The sequence below is a fragment of the Branchiostoma floridae genome, chromosome 5, assembly GCF_000003815.2.
Source record: "Branchiostoma floridae strain S238N-H82 chromosome 5, Bfl_VNyyK, whole genome shotgun sequence".
NCBI classification, from domain to species: Eukaryota; Metazoa; Chordata; class Leptocardii; order Amphioxiformes; family Branchiostomatidae; genus Branchiostoma; species Branchiostoma floridae.
The window spans coordinates 12225106-12242538 of record NC_049983.1 but is presented as its reverse complement, the minus strand read 5'-3'; the positions used below and the strand labels follow the sequence as shown (position 1 = coordinate 12242538).

The 17433-nt window shown below is 41.3% G+C and overlaps 1 protein-coding gene across 7 annotated transcripts; it reads left to right on the top strand.

Annotated features, from left to right (window-relative positions):
- Positions 1 to 115: 115 nt before the first annotated feature.
- On the top strand, positions 116 to 16636 carry LOC118415592 (protein NEDD1-like). Of its 7 annotated transcripts, none has more exons than XM_035820291.1 (18): positions 116 to 266; positions 3900 to 4120; positions 5396 to 5493; positions 5739 to 5855; positions 6144 to 6284; positions 6430 to 6659; positions 6925 to 7123; positions 7262 to 7379; positions 9500 to 9613; positions 10017 to 10109; positions 10761 to 10963; positions 11608 to 11643; positions 12089 to 12215; positions 12401 to 12451; positions 12863 to 13090; positions 13600 to 13792; positions 13922 to 13988; positions 14315 to 16636. In XM_035820291.1, the coding sequence occupies exons 2-18, from the start codon at positions 3991 to 3993 to the stop codon at positions 14417 to 14419; spliced, it is 2250 nt and encodes a 749-aa protein (XP_035676184.1). In that variant the 5' UTR covers positions 116 to 266; positions 3900 to 3990; the 3' UTR covers positions 14420 to 16636. The 7 variants fall into 7 exon arrangements, with proteins under 7 accessions (XP_035676184.1, XP_035676181.1, XP_035676185.1 ...); XM_035820288.1 differs by having other exon boundaries at positions 12860 to 13090; XM_035820290.1 differs by having other exon boundaries at positions 129 to 266; positions 3903 to 4120; positions 12860 to 13090.
- Positions 16637 to 17433: the final 797 nt, after the last annotated feature.

Sequence of the window (17433 nt, the reverse complement as noted above, 5' to 3'; positions counted from 1 at the left end):
GACACTGAGTCTTTTAATAATAAATATTTTTACATATTTACACATCATACATTATTAACTACTGTATTTAGAAACGGAATAGTTTTTGTGACAAAACTACCAAGACCGAATTACGTGCTACATTCCAATTCATCCATGCATGTCGCATGCGCTGTTCGTAACGAATTTAAAATGGCGGCAAGTCGATGTTGGGTTGTGGTGCAACGACAAATCTTCTAGTTTTCTCCCACTTTGAGAGGTCCTGTACAAGCAAGAGCAACGAAAAGGTAAGGCACTTACTCTGCTGTCCAAGAAAATGTGCATTTTGAGGGTTCAAACGCTGTATGAGGGATTCATTTTCTGTTCTTTGTGCATGTTGACATCGGGTTGGCGGAAACGGCTGCCCGGTCGGTCTGCGGAAACGGCTGCCCGGTCCGGTCTGGAGGTTGGTTTTGGGGGTTTCGAGTATACCAAATGTAAACAAGTGGCTTGCTATCGCAGCAGTAATTTAAGTGCATTTCTCGTGTAGGCTGACCCTACAATTTACAGTAGCGCTAATATCGTAAACATTACCGTCATTTCGGAAATTCGAAAACACAAACACGGCGAAATTTCGAACTTTGTACACGTTTCCGGTGAACACCAGATTTCGGTGCTACCAGCTCATTAACGCTAATAAGGTCGATAATGAGCCGCGCCGTGTCCTCACCGTAAGAACTGATTTGCGCCTTGATCTTTTTTTCTTTTCAAAAATGTAATCCCCAACACTAGTTTTATATTTATATACTCTGGAATGGGAAACTATAGGTTGGATTGATTGATTTGATTCATCGGAAGTTTTCGGCATTCCATGCAGCGCACATTAACGTTAGGTCGTTGACCCCAAATACGCAGTGCGTGTGGCCACATGGATATGTGTGAGGCGCTTCTAATAGGGGACAGTAGTAAACTTAATTATTACTTGTTCTTCGGAATAGCTTTAGAGTATGAGTCATTCGTGTTGAAGATTAATTGCTAACTAAGAATTTTTCTCGAGCCGACCGTGGCCACGTTGTTTATCGCGGTGTTATTTGGGCTCTAGCCGCTCTGCCGATCTGAGACTGGATGGGATTATGCTGACTTTCAGTGCTTTGACCACGAGCACATTTATTCAATCCTTGGTTAAATCTTTATTATCTTTATTATCTTATCATTTCCGACATGTGAGAAGATAGTATCGGGATCAATCAAAGAATTGCTGTGGGGGAAATCTTCAGACACTGGTGAAATCACCATTTTTATCTTTCAAGAATTCAATGTTCGATGACAAGTTTGCTTACGAGGAGGAAAGACTACGGCGGAGCCGTTTTCGTGTGAAGTAACAAAATTATGTGAAAACATTGTACATAATTAATATATAATTGACTACATTAGTTTAAACCAGAACCTGACACAAAAAAATTGAATCCATGCGTTTGTAAATGTACATTTTAGTATTGATTTAACTAAATTTGAATTCTTTTACAGTTCTTAGAGATAGTTTCTCCTCGGACATGTCAGACAGCTCGGTGCGGTAGTGCTGTCAAAATTGATTGATTTTGTCGCTGGCGCCCGCGGCACATATGGTATACTAGATCAAAGGACCGCCACCCTGTACAACCTTGACGTAGCAAACTTCTGACGTTCTGTACTGGGGGACGTTCGAATAGTAGCAGCTGGGAATGGGACAATCTTACCAAGAAATGTCAAATTAATTTTTTTTCAAAAGATAAGTTATTTGGCCAGCTTCCTTTGAACATCTAGCAACATTACATCTAACAACCGTTATGGAATATTTAAGTAGGCATTTTGTTTACTTCACTTACAATACTGTATGCAATACTGGAAACCCCCCAAACCAACCTCAGGACCGAACCGGGCAGCGGTTTCCGCCGACCGACCGGGCAGCCGTTTCCGCCAACCCTATTGACATCGACCCCTCCCGGGACAACTTGACAGAGTTCTACTTTTGCCGAGGGATTTGTTTTGATTCCGCACAATGATATCGTTTCTTTGTCTGCAGTAGATACATCGATGTGCTGTAAGTATGCGTTGGTCAAACATCCCATGCCAGTCGTGTCAAACAGTCCCTCTCCCTTCCCTATTAGTATTACGAGGAAGCCATAGACTCAGGACCAACGTCTGGAACTGGAAGCAAGTGAATCATTTTTACTAGCACCTCTTGGCAGTTGTCAAAAATCCTTTGAGAAATCAGTAAGATATTGGTTACACAACAGGCATTGGAAGGTTATTATACACCAGGTAACTATTTTTCCTATAATAGACGATTTGGAACTGTTATCATCTGTAGTCAAAATTGACATCAGTCATGGTGTCATCAGGCCTTTTCCTTTGGTACTGGACTTAGTGGAACCTCCTTGGTGGAAGGTTTCTTTTTATGGATCATGTTGGAACCACATTTCTAAGATGGCAGTTTGATGGCTGCACCAGCAAATGGGATTAGCTGTTCAAACGGTGAGGTTTGCACCCTTTCGCAGGTGCAGCGTTCGAACTCTTGGCATGTTTGAATAAAAAGGGAGTTGAGTCTCTGCAACAAACATGTGTCTTCTTTGGTGTCCATGTAATCTTGAGAAAGTTGCTCATCGTCTCCCAAAAAGTCAATTTCAATTCAACCACCTCAGCAGACCAAACTGTAGGGAAAACACAACCATCACCTCCTCCCCTACAGCAGCCCTTCATGATGACATGAGTAGATTAGGGGTAGGTACCGGTACAGAAAATTTCAGGTCCAGGTCCGGTTCATGTCCAGAGGATCAGGTCCAGGTCCGGACCTGAACCTGGACCTGATGCAGTATGACTCATACCAATGGTCCATTCCACTACAAAGAAATCTGTTTGGTGGAGTATTAGACTCACACCGGCATTTTAAAATCCCACAACGCTAACTGCACCTGTACGATTGGCTGTAAAACTTGGTAGAAATGACTATAAACTCTACTCTGCTCCACTCGTGTTATTTTCTTCCAGCTGCAAGCGCCAAAACGTGTGAATGCCCGATAAAACAATCTGTTAATTTTCTAATCGATCCAACATCCGGTCCACCTAATTTTTTCAGGTCCGGTTTTTCTGGACCGGTCCAATAAGAAAAATCGGTATTGTACCGGTACGCTGTACCGTTACCAAGCCCAAGAGTAGATTCTTTCACTGGTTCCTTGTTATGTATAACTATGCTAGCAAGTTTGATTTGTCTCCAATTAAGCAGGCGTTAAGAGTCAAAATTGTTCCTACATAACTTTTCAGACTGCCCTGTTTTAGATGTACATGTATGTGAGGAAACGTACATGTATCACTATCAGTGTCACATATGAACGTAGTGTTGATGTGATCTGATGTAACCAGGACTGTGACAAAGTATTAGAGGAGACCTGGAGTCAGATTTAGCACAGGAAAGCATGTACTAGTCACCCAGGAGGAAAAGGCCAATATCAAAGTGGGAGGATATTGGATTCCAGATATGAGATTTGTTGGTGCGATCTACTGGCAGTTCTGTGAACACGAGAGAATTACTTTTCCCACACCTTATGCCATATATCACAATCAAGACTTATATGCTGTTTCAGCTTGTTTCCTGGGAAATCTTGATATTTGTGTAATGCTGTCTGTATCGTTATGCAGGAATTTTCCACCATATGTAGTTACTTGCTTAAAGTATTTATTGCTGATTTTTGACCAGACTTGAATTTTGGGGGGCTTGAAGGACTTCATTTTTTTTTTTTTTTTTTCTATTGTACAGTATTTGTAATTTCAATTTTTGCCAGTGAATCATAAATTTGGTAAGTCAACATTAACTATGATTAAGATTTTACTGTTGACGGGTATATTTTGTTGCAAGTTGTGCTTTTTTTTTTTGAGGATACAAGAGCCCTGTCAATTTCTTTCAGCAGGCCCAACAGGTTCCTTGAAGGCATCCTCTGACATAGGAAGAAGTGTGTCAGTAAACTGTAGATAAGAAAGCTGGGCCAGCCCAGCATCATGGCCGACGCCCCATGGCTGGTGTCGGTGGGCGGGGACGCGAAAGTGTGGGAGGTCCCCGGCATGGCGCTGATGTCAGAGTTCAACCCACATCAACAGGACATATCATCTGCCTGCTGGAGCCATAACAGTATCCTTCACAACACAACACAGAAATTACTCAAGCAACTGGATAGATTTTGTTAACACAGTCAGACATGTATAGTGTATTTCATTAGTGACTGTAGAATCTGAAATGCAACAGGTATTTAACTGATATTATGAGTAGTACAGCACACTATACTATTGCGTGGTTTATAGTTCAAAACGTGGTCATATTGATTGATTAATGTGATAGAAGAAAAACCTAAATATGTTTCAAGCTTAGGAAGATATAAATTTCAATTGAAAATTTGATTCTGAGGTAAAGACTTAAGCTACTACATGTATATACTAGTAGTATCTACATAATGATACAATATGCAATGCCATGAAAGAAATTTTCTGTAAAACATCTCCCTTCAGAATGAAAATCAGGGCCATCACTCTGTTAGTCCGGGCACGTTGTAGCCCCCAGGTATTGATTCAAGTGGCGGAAACTATGAATAAATCAGTCCATAGTATCACTGCTGACCCTGTCAACATGAGAAAATCATTTATTAGACTGGATTGATGAGTTTTCTGTGCAAATCAATGTACAGACAAGTCCTGCTGGGATTTGGCTTAGTTGTTTGCGTTCAATACTGTAATTGCTTCATTCACTACATGTTTTGTAGTCTACAGAGAGCTGTAGAACCTACCAGAGTGACTACATATAGTAGTTTGAAATGAGAAAATCTTACAATACTCTGTTGTCATTTCCAAAGTACATGTATTGATATTCCTAAAGTAGACAATACAAACACATGTAATGCTTTTCAAAATTAAAGATGGGAATGTTACAAGATTTACACCAGGTCATTACATAACCACTTTCACAGCTGGACTGTTCCTGTTTTGACTCATGAAAGCCTCTAAATAGATGACAATTAATAAAAAGTGGAAGGGAGATGGCTAATTGAAAATAGACCTGGACTTGCTGGTATTACTAGAAGTAGTAGTAGTTCTATTGATGCATGTGGACAAATGTTATACTTCAATATTATGTCATCAATCTTCTTCTTGTTTTTTTCATCCTGTTGGAGAATCAGATTGTGCGGCTAGACTTGCTCTGCTTATGCACAGTTTGCCACAAAATGAGCATATGAAAGCAATTGTTGTGCATGGACTTTGTCTCTTTTGTCATCAATCAATGTTATGATAGTGTCAAGTGAGCAGCTACCTATAGTACAATGTCATGTAAATTTTTTAGATGGTGAATGCTACCGTTTGTTGAACTAGAAGTACCTGTTGTTAGCATGTTCTGTGTGCCCTTGACCCTCACCAGACCAGTTCATGGCCACAGCATCTACAGCAGGAGACAAGGTCGTACTGACCTCCGTGAAGAGGGGCTCGTCACATAACATCGCTGAGTACGCTGTGGGGGTAAGTTTTGTATTGTTAGCAGTATGTTTTCATGTAAAAGGACGAACACTTTTTAATAGAGGGAGGGCTTGTTTTAATTAATCTCAGCCGGTGTAAGTTTTACCTGTCATGGGAAAACCATGTGTCAGTTCATCAGCACCACTGAACAAAAACGTCTTTTGATGTATTACAGTGATGGCATTGTTGCTCTGTTGTATGATGATTTAGTTCTATGAGGTGTTGACCACAACATTATGATGTTCCAGGAGAGTCAGACGTGTGTTGCCTTCCACTCCACATCCCGGTACCTGCTGACTGGTGGGAAGGACGGAACCATCCATATCTTTGACATCAAGACTAAGAAAGTCAAGAAGCAATACAAGGTACAATGGAGTCATCACTTTATCTGGTTGAAGTAGATGTAACACACAGACTACTAGTGAGAGTATGAGCTCTGTGATTGTTGTCTAACTTTGAACATGTAACTTGAACTAATGCTTAGTAAAAGCAGTAAAGATGTTCTTCACATAAAAATGTTACATTGTTAACAAACCATATGATTAAGACAAAAGATGATTTATTTCCCACCATCAGGGAAGTATTTACAGAAAGGGAAGTGTTTTTAACTATTCTAGAGCTGTGTCCTGACAATGAGTGAATGTCCTGTCTAGGGTCACAGCGATGCCATAACCTGTGTTACATTCAACTGGAACGACACGTACATCGCGTCTGGCTCTGTCAACGGTAACATCGTACTACATAATGTCACCACCAACCAGGCCAGCAGCCCCCTCAGTCTGCCTAAGATGGAGGTACGTGTCATGACTTTCCTAATTTCAACTTCTTAAGGATGTTAGGTACTAGTAAAGTGGTGATGGAAGTACCCTTTAAACAATGCTGTGGTTACTCCAGTGTATGTCCAGTAGTCATGTTTACTAACAAACCTGTATTTTCCAGGCCATACGAGACATCCAGTACTCGTACTTCAAGCGATCGCTGCTGGGTTCCGTGTCGGACAGCGGGACGGTGGTTCTGTGGGACACCAACACGAGAAGACCGCTCCACTCCTTCAAGGACGCGCACCACGCCCCTGCCACGGCGCTGACCTTCTCGCCCGTGAACGACATGCTGATGGCGACCGTGGGGCTGGACAAGAAGATCTGCTGCTACGATGTACAGGGGAAAAGGTGGGTGGAACAGGATGGGATATATGTGTACTTGTAGAAGCTGGCTATAGAGTCATACATAGATAAGGTTGGCAGGAAAGGGTTTTGTCTGGAATTTTCCTTTCTTCCCCATCTATGATTGTTTGTCTTGAACTGGAGGAGAAATTCTGTAAGTCTGTAAGGCCTAGTGTTCTGTTTCATATTCCTCATTTCCTGATACGCAAAGGAGCATAATGGTTTGTATCATGCTTTGTAAGAATATCTTGTTTCTTATGCATGTTTTCAGTATTGTGAGAACGATGACGGCAGAGTCGCCGCTAACGGCGGTAGACCTGATGTACGACGGTGCCACACTTGTGGTGGGATCAACACGAGGGAAGGTTTATCTGTACGATCTACGGGCTGGCACCACGCCACAGAAAGTGACACAAGCACACAAGACCTCAGTCAAGTGCCTCAAGTTCAAGTATCAAATTGCACAGAAGGTGAGAAGAATCTTTGAACATCTTTTCTGTTAGATAACCTGTGATTCGGCTACTGTGTATTATTGAGCAGCAATTCCTGACTTGTAAATTTCTTGTAAAATCTGTCTAACACTAAACAATAACCATATCTCCACCCAGGCTGAAGGGAGAAGTGCTTCCCAGTCGTCCACTAAGAAGTCTGTACAGAAGTCGACGTCCCACCCCAACATCAGGTCTGGCAGTGCTCGGGCGAGGGCAGAGGCACGACCTCCTAAGGGTAGGCTGGACTGTTTTAGTCAAGTATGTGTTGAAATGCAATGATTATCATCCCTGACCGGGAATGTCACCTTTGATCAGGGGATTGTGCTTGAGTCAGATTCTTTCGTCCTCTCCTTTCCCATTTACCTGTTATAATTGTTCCAGGAATGGTAAAAGTGTAGGGCAAGGTAGTAGTTTGACAATAATTCTCTATCTGTATTCTTATTCAAGATTCAAAATGACAAGACAATCCCTTTCCTTTTTATTTTTTTGCTTATCGTGTTGCCAGCCCATTTGGTTTTTAATTAGAACAGGCCTCAAGGGAGGAAGGCAGGAAATGGTCTTCATTTTTGAGGCATGTTTAACCTCCAATTAGTGTCTGATTACTGAGGAGGAGAAATTGATTGGAACAGATGATATTTTACGGCAGGGTAGAGACAGAGTCCTCCCACGCAGACTCATTGAAAGTATCTCCATCCTGATCCTGCCAGCCTTCCAGATGGAAAAGATAGGATAGATTATGATGTATTAGTGCTGACTGTGTGCAACCTTTGGACCGTCTTCCCACACGGTGCACCAGTGACGACTTCTAGATCTAATTACACCTGTCAGCCAATGGGAGCAATCTGTGGGATAACTTCGTTACCATCGAGACTCTGTGTCTATGGTGCTGCTGTAGAAACCATCTCCGAGGTTGTGGCTTTGAGGAAAAGAAATGGGCGGGGCAAATATTTGGACAAGCTTAAGTCAAGCTGTAATTTTTGGGACTAACCATTCTGTGTTAGGTGGAAGCAGGAGGGACATTTTAGAATGGGAGATACCAATATAATCAGACACTAGGCAGTTTAACTCCCCCTTTTCTGAGGGGCCCGTATCCTCTGAGCTAGCTGTCAAGTTTAAGTGCAAAAGCACGGCTCACTCTTCCTCCCCATGGGAAATATTGGTGCTCTCCCTGGCTGCCAAGATGGCAAGAGATAATGTGGAAGTGCGTAGCCTGTTCTGTCTGCATCCATTCAAGTGCTTTTGTGGGTTGTTTGTCCGGAGAAGCCAGGATCACCCTGAGGAAAGTGTCCCCGTGTATAAGTCCACGTTCCACTGCAGGACGGTGGGGACGGAGACACCAGATGGTGGGACGTGTGCAGGTAGCCACTGGGAGTAGTGGGTTGTTTTGTGTATAGATGTATCACATGACGTCACCACAGATAATGTTCAATTAGTGTACATATTGATGCTGGCACTACTGAGGAGAGGTATGGAGAAATATGATGTAAGAACGAAAATGAAAACCATGACAACCCGACTTCGGTGTATATGTATAATTTATCAAATAGCGTCGCTGGTAGAGAGTATTGGATATAATTTGCAAGAGTGCTTTTACTACTCTGACCCTGTGATCTAAGCTAGATGGTAGATGATAAGTAACACACACAATCTAGTTCTACGCACAAAGGTATATTGTGAGACGTGTTCTGTTGTTATTTTATGTCCAGTTAGCCATTGATTGCCCAGTTGTAGCAGACAATCAGTCTTTGCTTCATGTGCCATGGTGGCATATTTTGGCACATGTCCCACCAGACCCCAGTAGATGAAAGGACAGAAGCCTGTGACCTAAGATGAAAGATAAGATATGCTATGGAGTAGTAATTTATTTCCTTGTTCACATTTTTTCAAATGTGCTTTATGTTTGCTTCATAATCATAACTCTTCCTGTTGGGATCAAAACTACAGTCAAACCTGCCCAAGTGACAATCTTTTTAAGCCGACCACCTAGTCATTTTCCCCATTGATGTAAGCATTAAGCGACCTTTCGAGACGACCACCTGTCCAACGCACACCTGTTTATCATATCGACAGCGACAGGCAAAATAATGCTGCATACTGGTAAATGCTTTATCCACAGCATTTTTAATCATTCATGCAAATGAGGTCCTCATTTGCATAATTTATGTCCAACAATGTTAACATTCACTTAACTTCCAAATGCCACAATTGTCACCACCCCGCAGAAGTCTCCAAACATGACATTGTCATTGCCAAATGTATACATGTACAAATAATTTTTTTTCTCTCCCATGTATTTGTATTCTAAGTGGGGGATACACATTACTTTGTGCTGAAATGTATCTCTTTCTTCAACAGGCATCCCCCAGAGTGCTAGCACAGGCAGCATTTCTGACCAGGACAAGCAGGCAGTGCGTGTTCCCTCCAAGGACAACTTGCAGAATGAGGACATCTTCTCCCCTATCAGAGATGGTATGTTCCAACATTCTTCTTACGTTCAGATAAGCTAACAAAGTAAAAGTTGGAATTCTTCTTTTATTGTTTTTGTTATTTTAGATGCGAGCCAGGAATGTTGATTACCGGTACATTAGATTTTAGGGCAGGCGAAGAGTTACACAAGAGGAATCTACCTTTTACACATAGATGTTATCAGGCCCCATATGATTTAATTTGAATAACTGTCAACAACTTTGATCATGTCCAGTGCCATGTCTGCTTACTGTTTCTTTATGTTGTGGATAAAAGGTGCAGCAACAAAGTAACTGTCCTAGTGCTAAGCTCAAACATTTTTTTATTCTAGTGCTTCCTATCATCAAGCTCAAATATATTATATAAGATTTATTTGGTGTATTCATCTCTTGTTTTTGTTTTCCAGGATCGTCTGCGAGTTCGACTGGAGATGCCTCTAACCAGCCACGCCCTCAGCTGGAGGGGAAAGCCGATATAAAGGCAGATCCTGGCAGTAATGGTAGGGGAAGAAACTGTTCATGGTATCATGTTACCTGTAGTGATGTTTACATCTGGGAAGATCCAGCGTTGTGCTTTAGTACATATGGTATGATATGGTATGTACAAATGTAACAGCCACAAGGGAAAAGCAAATTTTCAAACTGAATAGTGTGTGTGGTAAAAGTTGCGTTTTCCTTACTGGAATATAGAAAAGAAACCTAGCCATTTTCCTTTGATTCCCTTCACAGATAGTCAAGGAAGTGGGGCTTGTCTGTCAACATCTGATGACCCAAATAGTTCTTAAGAAATATGTCATGTCTAAGATTTGGGACAGCTGTCAAGTCTTGTTTAGATAACTGTACAGGATATACTGCCTTTACATCTATGTCACTGAGAATTCTCTCCAGTTGTGTGTCCCTTTCTGTAGATAATGATATGTGTGGAACTATCAACTCTAAGGCAGCAGTGCTACAGTGTCCATAATTATTTGTCTTAATGGTACAGGTGACCAAACATAGCAAAAGAAGAACATTAGATATTACTGTCATAAATTTGATTTGCACAGTACTATTTGTCAGATAGTCTTACATCCAGACTTCAATTATGTCCTGTGAGACCTAAGTAGGGATATTTCCATATCTAGTGTCACTAAATGTCATTTCAACTGTAGGAATGGGAGTTTTCTCCCCTCTGGGGGACAATATGACAACACCAGTAGCTGGAGTAAGAAAACATCCCATTGGTTCCGTGGACACCCCTGAGGGAGCGTCCTTCCTTTCCCGACCAATGGCAGGCGGCGAGAGTAGCGAGTCTGAGCCAGACGCAAGGTTCTCAGCACCAAAGCCATCCTTTGTGTCACAAATCCCAACATTGGTGAGCAGTGGTTCCTTATTGGCAACATTGGTTGTTACAAAATGGTCTTAATTTGAACACTTTGCAAGCATGTTCTTTGCAAGTAACAGTTACCATTAGTGATTACAATTTAAATTACATATAAGCAATATCTGTCTCTTGCATGTATGTCTTGTCCAAGTGAAGAACATTGAAGAGTTACCATTTCTATATTAATTGATCTAGCAACACAGTAACAGCATTGCAACTGCATATTAGTAAATTGTCTCCAGTATCGTCACAATTCCCATTCCTGATTGCCTGTGTATTTCTCTATGTGAGTCTACTTACTGTTGGTTCCCTTTTGTAGACTTCCCATGCTTATGTTCTGTTAGTACACTTATCAGGGCTTGAAGCTTGGTGCACCTCTCTCACTCACCATTATGGATGTTTGTGTCAGACAAACTAAAATGTTCATAAACTAGCCTGGTTCATGAACTAGCCTGTCAGACTGGTAGAAAAGAAACTAAACCTAGCTCTAGGCCTTGACTTGCCATGTCTTCTATACCACATGTCCACCACCCACAGTGTATGGCTTACTAACCCTGTAGTCCCAGCACTGCTCTGTCTGTGCCTCACCTGTGCATGTCTATCTTCTCTACTGTACCTCCACGCTAACCCTGTAGGGGAGAAGGTTCATGCCATGGAAGTGGAGGAAGCGAGTGAGTACTTACACATCACGACATGTCAAGCTGTCTATACCCTCTCCTTGTGGTGATTTCCTCCATTTAAAGAAGAAAAGAAAAATTGCTTAAGATGTACAAATAGGGTTGGACAAGTCCACTAGGCCGATTGTCCAGGGCAAGTGAAAGTGCTGATCAGACAAGTGCATAACCTACCCCACTTGTCCGATCGGGCAGGAAAGATGTTTCCATGAGTGAGATTTCAATACACTTTTTACCTTTCACAGTCATAGCATCAACTTGATCAAGCATTGGTCAACACAGAAAAATAGAGCCAACAATAAAAGAATTCCATTGATGGAATTGAAAACAAGTTAGTTTGGGCAAGTAAATTTTCTATGTACTTGCCCCATAGGACAAGTGAACTTGTCCAACCCTGACAAAGGTATAAAATATAAAGGCAAAGTTTTTTCTCTCTCTGCAGCCGTCCAACCTGACCACATCTACCAGCAGTGACAGTGAACCTTCCCTGGGGATGAGACCAGCAGCTTCAGGAGCTCTCAGTTCCAGGAGACCAACCAGCCCGGGAGAGGCCAAAATTGCTGAGAGGGGTAAAATCCACAAATAGAAATAGTCACTAAAGAATAACACCCTAAGTATTCTTATTTTGTGTTTTCACCTTGTGCGTTCACCTTTACATCGTAGAACATGCGGAAGGGTACGTTTTCTTCTCAACTAACAACCTTTCTACCTTTGTCTCTACAACCTACCCTCCCTCTCTCTCTCCCTTCTGAAGGCCATGTCAGTAGAAGAGGAAACATGGAAGTCTTGAAAACAGGTCACAGAGGTTAGCATATGGTGCTCTTGTGCACTTTCCTGAATAGACACAGTTATCTAAGGGATCAAACTATGGTTTTACCTTGGGGTTGCAAGTGCTGTTGAAGATATGGTATAGTTTACACCTGGTGGCTGGTCAATCACAGCATTACTCCACATAAACGTTTGCTATGTTGGAGCTTCTTGCTGAGCTAGTGCTATTGTTAGAACCTTGACAAATAAGTGGCTGTGTAATACATTTAGTTGCCAAACTAGGAGACACTGCATGTGACTAAGATTCATTCTTGCAAAAGTCCTAGCCTTCACCAGTGCTTTCTGTCACATGTTTGAGGAGAGCTACACCTCCTGCACGTAAAAGAACCCACTGCACTTATGGAAAAGAGAATGATGATAACCAATGATGATTCTGTCCCCCCAGCAGGAGTGCCCATCACCAACCCAGCCATGCAGGCAGCTCAGCACGTCCCCCAGCCCGTCCCCCAGCCCTCCATCCCCCCCAGCCTGGCTAACTCCCCGTCTGACCCTGACCTGAAGGGAGCAGCCGCCCCACCCCTCCCCCCGGCCACCGCACCTGCCCCAGGGCTGGGCATCACCACCCTGCCGGGGTCTCCTGCCAGAAGGGTGGGGTCTCCTGCACCGGGGTCACCAGGTAGGGCAACATCATCGTATGGTGATGCTAGAGCTACTCTGATACTACAGTCAGAGGACAAAAAACATGTAAATATCTGGGGACGGCTAATGTATCTAGTCTCTAACTGACTATGCTGGCTATAGGGAGAATAGTTTGTCATCGGAGATTTGCCACCAGAGGGTTTCATTGGCCAGAGGGGGAATGTTACTAGTAACCTTAACGTGCACTCACTCTTCTAGCCAGTTGTTCCCATTTGCCCCCTGAATTTTACAATCTGTACCTCCAAAAAAAGGCCCGGTAAAGACTACATTGTATTTACCATACACACATTACATATTATGGTAACTAATATACACATATCTGTGAAAAGTGCATGGTCTTTGAAAAGAATGCATGTTGAGAAGAACATCCAAGGTTTCCTTGTCAATGAAAAATCTAGGTTTGTTCCACTCACTGCTACTCCAAATTTGCAAATAGCATCCCAAAATTGGTCCTTGCCTAGTGTTAATGTGCCATTGTCGCCACAGATGTGCGAGCTAAGGTGGGACTGCTGGGCGGGGCCTCCTCCAGCATGACATCTGTACGGAGTCCTGAGTCCGAGGATGAAGTGGGAGACAGGGTCAAGAGAAGGGTGGATGCCTCAGCTGCACACTACGGCTTACAGCCGTTCCAGATAGAGTTTATCAAGAATCTGGTGGAAGATGCCATGGATGAGTGCAGGTAGGACATGGATGGTGTTATGTGAGGAGTCTTTGTAGTTGTTAGAATATGAGGTTTATGTGTAAAATTGTTTTACTTAATGGAAATTTTGAAAGAAGCTTTTAGTAATGATGTCCTTCCCTATTCCAGACTTGCTATGCACACAGACATTGTCAACCTGCAAGTTGAGATGCTGAGGCAATTCCAGATCCAAAAGGTAGGGGGAGCACTTGCACAGCTTTACTCATGCAGCTCAGATTTATTGACTTACAGAGCGTCAAACGTTTTGAGGTATACAGTACCTGAATTATGTGCAGGCTATTCTTTTATTACTTTGCAATGTCTGCAAATTGTACTTATCATCTTTTTTTTTTTTTGATTGTGCAATATTGACCTGTTCGCAAGTAATGGGAGAGACAAATGATGTGTAGCTTAATTGAAGTCCATTTGTAAGTTTGCAGAATTTTCCAGAAACAATGGATTCATTCTATGGGTTTGTTGTTTTGAATCATTTTGATAATATTCTTACCTTTTGTCCCACAGAGCGAAGTGAACACCATGTTGCAGAGGTACTCTGTGAACGAATCCCTGGTTTCTGAGATTGAGAGATTACGAGAAGAGAACCGCAGACTGAAGACTTACCATTAGATTTACCCCTCCGACTTGCGAACAATGTATATGACAAGAAGTTTTGCCTCCTTTTGTGTGTTGCTTGCCATCCATGTACAGACTATATTATGCTATTTTTGTCTATATTTGTCAACACAATAGAAAGGATGGTTAATTATAAACTGAGAAAGGTGAGGGTTGGGAACTCTGTGTTCAGATATATGAGAGAATTTGTATGGTCTGTATGATCTGAAAGAGCAAAAATAAGGATGTTGAGTGCCAGTTAAAACAACGCTTAGAGTAAGAGAGTGATGAGCAGTGAACTGTAAGGAAAAGGACATGGAAGACTACCTGTGTAAATTTTGTGAATGAGTTGTGAATGGATGTCCTATTACTAATTCATCAAACACTGGAAACATTTTTTGTAAAGTTAAGGAAGGTAGAAAGATGTTTTGATGTATAGATATGTAGTTATAAGTCTGCAAAGTGCACCTTTCACTGTGTGCATCCACCAATATATAAATGTACCTAATGAAAAAGCCATAAAGACTTTTGTCAATATTTGATGGTTCAAAGTTTCAATTCAATACTCAAACATACTACACTCCACGTACCTTGGAATCAAATAAGTCACATTTATCCCTGGTATTGTCTTTTGTTCTCAAACCTCATTTGTATTGGACCATTTGTTGAATAGGTAATTAAATCAACCTTCTGTTCTCAGGTCTAGACAGAACGGCAGAAGAATTCTGAATGTCCATATGTTATTTATAACCATTGGACTGTTCCATTCTAAAAGTCATGTGACATTGTTGATTTTCCTCACAGCTGGGAAATAGTGTAGTTATAATAGTAATTGTCATTTGTAATTTACAAATCCCCTCATGTAGAACTGGTGCCCTGGATTATGAACTACAAATGGAAATATGCTGGAAAGATCATTATCCCCTTATGTGAATTCTCCGCAGCACCATATTTGTATTGACCTCAGAAGTTGAAGTGATAATATTTAATTACTGGGTACGCTGTTTTGTGACACTGGATAAAATGATATGCTGTATAATCCATCCACAGACTGAACAGCGTAGAGTGCCATGATTGTCTTTACAAGACATCACCTTGAGGAAAAGTTGCAACGTACAACATATAATTGCTGTAACAAATACTCAGATAATCTGGATGCAGTATATATATACATATATATATATATATGACCACAACTGTTACCACTATTACATTGTACAATGGTTACATAAACCTCTGCAATGCCTGTATGTACTGGACACAATTGGATTAACACTTTGATGATACATGTACATGTATGATCTACTGTACTCCCATTTACCAACATGATTACTGTGTAATTCAGATGGGAATTGTAAATATTCAGGGGGCAAAGCTGGCTATTTCGAAATCCATGTAAGTATTGTGTGTTGTAAGCTAACTGAATGAAGTAGTCCAAATCTGCACCATATGTACGTAGTTGTATTGAAATGCAAGGCATCTACACAAGTAGATAGCTCCTCGGATGCAACCTTATTGAACACAAAGCTGTCGCTTTAAAGTAGTAATCTTAATGGTACCTCACAATCATGACTTTCCTTCAGCCACAGCTTTTACACTATGGCTGTCCTGTGGAGTTTCTTTTGTCTTAAGAATTTATGCAGTATGTCAGTGCTTGGGTGGTTTAAAATGTGCAGATATGAAAAGGCTCAAGAACTAAAATGTAGACGGACTCAACTTTTGTAAACCCTGTACATACTTGTACAAGAAACTGATCACAAGGAGGTGTAAACTTAGATTGTGACACTGTATGTTATACGATGGTAACAGGCAAGGGAAAGGGTCAGGAATAAGTTGTAAATCTATCTAACCAAAGCACAATCCTCAGTTAACAAATTGAATGTGTGTGTGTACTTTGGAAAGATCATAACATTGTAGAGGGAAGTTAGAGAAGTTGCTCTATGCTGTAACAAATTTTATATGAAACTATAGAAGTTAAGAGATTTGCACTTGCCACTCATGTATTTACATTCCAGAAAAAATTAATAGAAGCTTCATTGAAGTTGCAAATGGCTAGAGTATTTTTTAGAGATGTCAGGATTGGGAGTTGGGAACACATTCATAATTGTTGGAGCAAAATGGCTATTTTGAGTTTTGTAATATAGGAACTGCTGCCCCCTAAATTTTTTATTATTACTTTGAGTGGGAACCAGCAAAACTTGTTCACAATAAAGTTATTCCATTTAAGAATGATAACTTTGTGATGAGACCATTTTTTTGCTCTGTCTGTTGAATTAGTTTTGAAGGTGTAGTGGATTATGCTGGAACTCCCAACTTCTCATCTTGAAAAGTTGACCACACCCTACTTTTCTTAAATTAGTTCATGATGAGGACATACAGTTTACAGTGCAATATGAAAGTTTCCATGGAATTTTGTGATACTAACTCAGATATCCTGGTTAGTGTTAACCATAATATGTTTATCTACTGATATATTAAAAGTGAATGCTTATAGACCCTCTTTAGGACATCAGTTCCCCCTCCGTTCATTGCTGTGAAGAAAAACAGCCACAGTTCGACTGCTCTCATGGAGGCTGCAATACTTCCAACTGTCGTCAGAGGGGGTGAATCTATAGCTCTCAATGTTTGCGCAACCCCAGCTCATTTGAGCTTGCTTCTTTTTACACACTCGAAGTCGGGACTTTCAGAAAAGTGCCTGATATGCTCCATTATATGCGAAAGAATATGTCCTTAATTTCAAATACCAAACCCTGTGCAATTTTCTTGTCACTTGAAGAATGGCCCTTCTGAGGTCATTGAAACAAGGCATGATGGGAACCAGACCTGCCTTATTACGCCATTGAGTTGGCGATATCCTTGTGCCGACGTCCAGAAGTCAAAATTAGTACCAAAATGTTCTCTTTATGTGTGGCGATTCAGTTACGTCCTTGAGGATTATCCACTTTATATATACTTTCATATTCAAATGTCTGTGAAATCTACCGGTAACATTGAGGACTCTATCCACGTCCACAGGGAGGAATCTGAAG

Bases quoted from the DNA above. Each gene is read 5' to 3' on its own strand.
- LOC118415592 (XM_035820288.1), top strand. From the start codon at position 3,991: ATGGCCGACGCCCCATGGCTGGTGTCGGTGGGCGGGGACGCGAAAGTG. The intron at 6,660-6,924 runs GTGGGTGGAACA...GCATGTTTTCAG, and splicing joins TACGATGTACAGGGGAAAAG to TATTGTGAGAACGATGACGG. The intron at 13,793-13,921 runs GTAGGACATGGA...TCCCTATTCCAG, and splicing joins GATGCCATGGATGAGTGCAG to ACTTGCTATGCACACAGACA.